This window comes from Panicum virgatum, chromosome 3K, assembly GCF_016808335.1.
Source record: "Panicum virgatum strain AP13 chromosome 3K, P.virgatum_v5, whole genome shotgun sequence".
Classification (NCBI taxonomy): domain Eukaryota; kingdom Viridiplantae; phylum Streptophyta; class Magnoliopsida; order Poales; family Poaceae; genus Panicum; species Panicum virgatum.
The window spans coordinates 34,756,049-34,761,438 of NC_053138.1; the positions used below are offsets into that span (position 1 = coordinate 34,756,049).

A 5,390-nucleotide genomic window follows, 5' to 3' on the forward strand; every position below is an offset into this window, starting at 1 on the left:
AATCCTCTGATTTTTCCCTTAATAAGGTTGTACCAGCGTTCGAACCTATTCGGGTGATGAGGGTTTCATTGATCCTAGTCCTAGCTAGGATTTAAATGGTCTAACCAGTGTAACTTGGGAGAAGTTGGTAAAAGAAAAAATAACTTGATAATATGTTTTTATGAAATAATATTATATATGTCGTAATTATTGTTTTCCTAATACTTTATCAATCAATATACAATACAGAAGATGTTAAGGTAGCCATCGTTTATTAATAGGTTAAGTGTCTTCTAATCATATTTGATAGAGCTCTTTTACAATGATTGTAAAGTACTCATGGGTACTTTCAGGTACTTTTATCTTGAATTTTTTTCTAGCCGTTGATCTATGAAAAATATTTATAAAAACTAAATTAAGTTAGCATTCGGTCCCACTTTTTGGTACTTGGTCTCATATTTTGGAGTACCAGGTACTTTACCCAAGGTACTTCTGGATATTATCTGCCTTCACCACCATATTTATCAGATAGACGACTCCTATTTTTTCAGTCATTGTAAAATTTCTGTCTTTCTAAAAGTCAAAAAAACATCTATCGTTATGATAACGCCAACAATAATGTGAAAAGAGGTTAATTGGAGAAGTAGCCATCGTCTAATGGGTTACATGTAGTAATAATTTCTTAAAGTATCTTGATAGTGTCTTCTTGAATATGTGAAACAGTGAGCTTAACTAGACAAATAAGGACAAATTTTATTGTACTATATGCTAGAGGGGTCTATATCGTGTAATGTGTCGTCGTCTAGCAGAAGTGTGTTCCATCACACACGAATCTTTTCCTCCCTTTTGCATATTGGGAAGAAAGAAAAGAGAACTTGATCTCCTAATTCTATCCACCAGTTAGCTAGCAGCAAACCACTCTATACATACAGTAATGTTGTTGCGGCTCTACACAAAATAAATAATTTAGCTCATTATTCTACATCATTTAAAGTAATGATATCAAAGATCAAATATATTTACAAAAAACTTTTCTTAGGTCTTTCTACTAGCTATGAGCAAATTTGAAAATATGGACACTGCAGCATCGACATATATCTGATCACATTCATATTACTTTCCACTTACCTAGTCTTAGGAGATAAAATGTTCCTTCATTCCACATCTTGCTCTTACATTGATGCACACATGGAATTTTCCCTCATAGAAGCAATGCATCATATATCTTTAATTACTTGCATATTTTTGGAATGCAATTTATGGCCATACAGCCAACAAATTGCTACATAACCTTTATCTTTTTCTAGAAAATTACGTATGCTAAAAGCGTTTCTTTACCAAGAATATGTTTGTCAGATCATATATAATAATGTACAAAGCCCTACGAAAAAAGTAGGCGATTCAATAATTATATTTTGCAATGTGCCTCTAAAAACATTAGGAAGGGCTCCATATTTTGGTATCAATTTGCATTCTTTTTAAGTTCGAGAACAGATCAGATCATGTTTGGACCTAGACAGATTTATGCATGCATCACATAGCCTGCAAATAATGTCGCAATATCACGGCTAAACATTAAGAATTTGGGTATTTCGCGCAGCTAAAATAAAAGTTTGTCTATTTTACTATACAGAAACCCACTGCATCTATATGTACCATTACAAACATTGATGCATGATGTCATAAATCAAATCAGCTAGCTGTTGGCAAGCATACCGTTTTCAGAAGCTGACATGATATTCCACGATGTCCCACCTGACCTGACCCACATCACTCTTGCACAGCCCCAGTGATGAGTCCAAAATCCCGTTCAAATTAAGTTTCAAACTAAAGGCTGCGACGAAAAACAACAAAGGAAAACAAACAAAGTGCATACAGATGGAGCAGAATGAAATCACTCTTGGACAGCACACGAGCGATGGATCCAAATTCTTATACGCACTAAAGTGACAAAAAGAAATTGAAGAAATTTCTGTCAAAAAAGGCCTATCTTATATAGATATTATGCATGGGGAAAATCCATTCTACTTATATATATTGGAAAAAGTGCATCGCAAAATAATTATTATTAGTACGTACTACAGCGGTAAATACAAGAAAAAACGTAAATGCAAAAAAAAAAAACAGAAATGAAGAAGCAGACGACAGCGTGTAGTGGAGACGCTATTAACCCAACCAGCGACAAAAGCCGCGCGCAAAGGATACCACACTCCCAACCAGCCGCTTCTTTCTCTCCTCCCTTTCTTCTACCTCCCTCCCTCCCATCCTCGATTCTCTCTCTGCTTAGCTAGCCTCTCTCCTCCCCCGGATCCTACCTAATAAACTAACCAGAGGGCAGGCAGAGTTATAGAGAGAGAGAGTACTGAGAGGAGGGAGAGACGCAGAGCAATCGAGCTGGCCATGGAGCCTGGCCCCGACGCGCCAGGCGGCGGTGGGACGACGAGCGCGCCGGCGGAGGCCGGGCCGTCGTCCTCTGCCGCCGCCAAGGCCGCGTCGTCGAGCCGGCAGGCAGAGCAGGAAGCGCCGCAGCAAGAGGGAGCGCAGAGGCAACAGCCGGCAGGAGGAGGGGCAGCGGCTCAGCAGGAAGCGCCGCCCCAGCCGCAGCCGCAACCGCTGGCGCAACAGCCGCCGCCGCCCGCGGGGCTCAGCCGGTACGAGTCGCAGAAGCGGCGCGACTGGAACACGTTCCTCCAGTACCTGCGCAACCACAAGCCGCCGCTGACGCTGGCGCGCTGCAGCGGCGCGCACGTCATCGAGTTCCTCCGCTACCTGGACCAGTTCGGCAAGACCAAGGTCCACGCCGAGGGCTGCGCCTACTTCGGCAAGCCCAACCCGCCGGCTCCCTGCGCGTGCCCGCTGCGCCAGGCCTGGGGCAGCCTCGACGCGCTCATCGGCCGCCTCCGCGCCGCGTACGAGGAGTCCGGCGGCCGCCCCGAGTCCAACCCCTTCGCCGCCCGCGCCGTGCGCATCTACCTCCGCGAGGTGCGGGAGGCGCAGGCCAAGGCGCGCGGCATCCCCTACGAGAAGAAGAAACGCAAGCGCGGGAGCGCCGCCGCCGCCCCTCCCGTCGCGCCGCCTCCTGTTGTGACCGCAGAGGGCGCGGGGTCGTCGGGAGGCGCCGACGAGGAGGAGGAGGAGGGCGAACCGTCGCCGTCCGGTGAACCACAACAGAACACACCGCCATCCTCGGCTCCTCCTCCTCCTACAAGTGCTTCCAGTGCTAGTGCAACTACTAGTACCAGTGCTGCTGCGACGACGACGACGACAAGAAAGGAGGCACAAGGATCCGCGCCGTGTTCGTGATAAGTGCAGATCATCTGCATACCCTTTTGATTCCGATTCATCACTTCGATCGATCCCAATTCTAATCCCCACCTCCATCTTAAAATTTTTATTTGCTTATTACTATTATTATGATATTGGTTGTTGGTATAAGAGAGGTCTTAGGGGAATTTGTAGGATCATGTTAGGAGCTAGTACAAACTATATAAGAAAACATCCATATCAGTTAACTTCAAGAAAATTTCATTTGCAGGACGTAGAGAAAGATAACCCCTCTCTGCTCTACATCTCAGATATGATGTCTTTATTTCATCATACATATTCATGATGCATATATGCTCAAGCTTTTACTGCTTGCTGATTTAATTTGAGTGGCATGGGCCGGGGTCACATTGATTTGGATTTCTAGCTAGTATATATGATGTGTGTTCCTTCTTATATTAACAACTAATAATCATGATTGTGTCGTTAGTGCAGCCTGTGATGACCCTTATCCATTTTTTTATTCCCTTAGTTTTCCCTCCATTTTCTAGGTCCCATTCAGATTCACATTATATTTCAGTCGTCTCAGATGGCACTATCGTTGGAGCGGACAACAAAGGGTCCACACCACACACACACACACATATTATTTGTACAGTAGTTGTTGAACCTACGGTGTTATAGAGTTTTATACAACATTAGTTGCGATGTCCCGCTTGCAAAAGGAAAAGATTTGAAAGGATTTTCATGTTGACTTCACAGAAAATGATCAGCGCCCCTAACTAGCATACATTTTTAATTTATTTGTTTATACATATGTAGAAAAGAAAAAAGATGTAAGCATACACCAAAGTTGCACATCACATGTCGGCATCGATACGATATATCTGAATTAAATGTGCATACATAACATAAGCTTCTCGAATCCAAATAATTGCTTCTCTTGTCATCTTCTTTTCCAAGTGCAATGATGTCTCTCTCGTCGCGTTCTCTTTCGGTTTCGTTCCATTTTTGTTTTCGGGTCATCTCATCGTCATCATCTTTGTTCTGGTTGCCAGCACGATGATATGTCATGTTGTCTTCATCAATTTTCTACCTGTATTTGGAGTTTTCGTCATAATGATTCGCCAACGGTATCGTGTATCAGGGGCTTTTTTTATAAAGAGCCTTTTACTTTGAGATTTTTCTTATTACATAGTGAGGCTGATTTTCTATGAATGTCTATCGTACATAAAACATATGCAATTGTCTTTGTAAAGAATTGAATAGCTGCCTAAATGAGATAGCTATACGTTTACATAATATCCACTCCTTGCAATCAAAAGTATATTTTGGTCATTAATGCATATACATGCATGCGTGATCATGCAAATTGTATCTTTTGCAACCATAATGAGAAATAATTCCATTTATAAATGTTTCTAGCAGTCATGGCAGTACAATGGTATGAGTAGGTTCGTCGTGAGAGATACTCATTCATCATTTTTTTGTCCTTTACAATTAAAGTACATTAGAAATTTGTAGTACGGTTTGTGCCTTCTAGACTGAAGACCCTATTTTGTGACTGCACGTGTTGTTTTTTCCCTAAAATATTGGTATTCTTCAAAATTTCTCGAACATCGATATGCTTCCATACTAAGCAGTGGATGCATGCATTTCGATCAGTAATAATGCACATCAAAATAAAGTGTGCAGCCCTTAAATTTATTTTATTTGTTCGTTTTATGAGAATGGAAGTCGTCCTCTCCAAGATAATCTAGACGTACAGCATATATAAGCTTGTGTTAAATAATGGAACAACTGCTAGCTAGCACTTGGATGTTCTTAATCATGAATGCATCTCACATGTGTACAAACCATTATTTTTCTTTCTTTATTTGTTGTCCTTATCTCTCTAGTAGATATATGTCTAGCTAATTAAGTTTACTCACCACACACTCCTCCTTCCAGAAGTATTTATTCATTGTGCGCGCGCGCACACACACACTCTTCAGTCACCTATAGGTTTGTAATCCATACGTCAACCTGTTCCTCTAAAGTTACCAAGACAGTTATTAAGTTTAATTAACTTGTGGTTGCGTGAAAAAAGAAAACGGCTTCAGAAACTGAAAGAACATGTTTGAACAAAACCATATACGCACGTATAT

The 5,390-nt window shown here is 41.8% G+C and overlaps 1 protein-coding gene across 1 annotated transcript; it reads left to right on the forward strand.

Moving 5' to 3' along the window:
* Positions 1 to 2,170: 2,170 nt before the first annotated feature.
* Positions 2,171 to 4,540, forward strand: LOC120699072 (protein G1-like9). The gene has a single exon (XM_039982931.1). The coding sequence runs from the start codon at positions 2,380 to 2,382 to the stop codon at positions 3,280 to 3,282; it is 903 nt and encodes a 300-aa protein (XP_039838865.1). The 5' UTR covers positions 2,171 to 2,379; the 3' UTR covers positions 3,283 to 4,540.
* Positions 4,541 to 5,390: the final 850 nt, after the last annotated feature.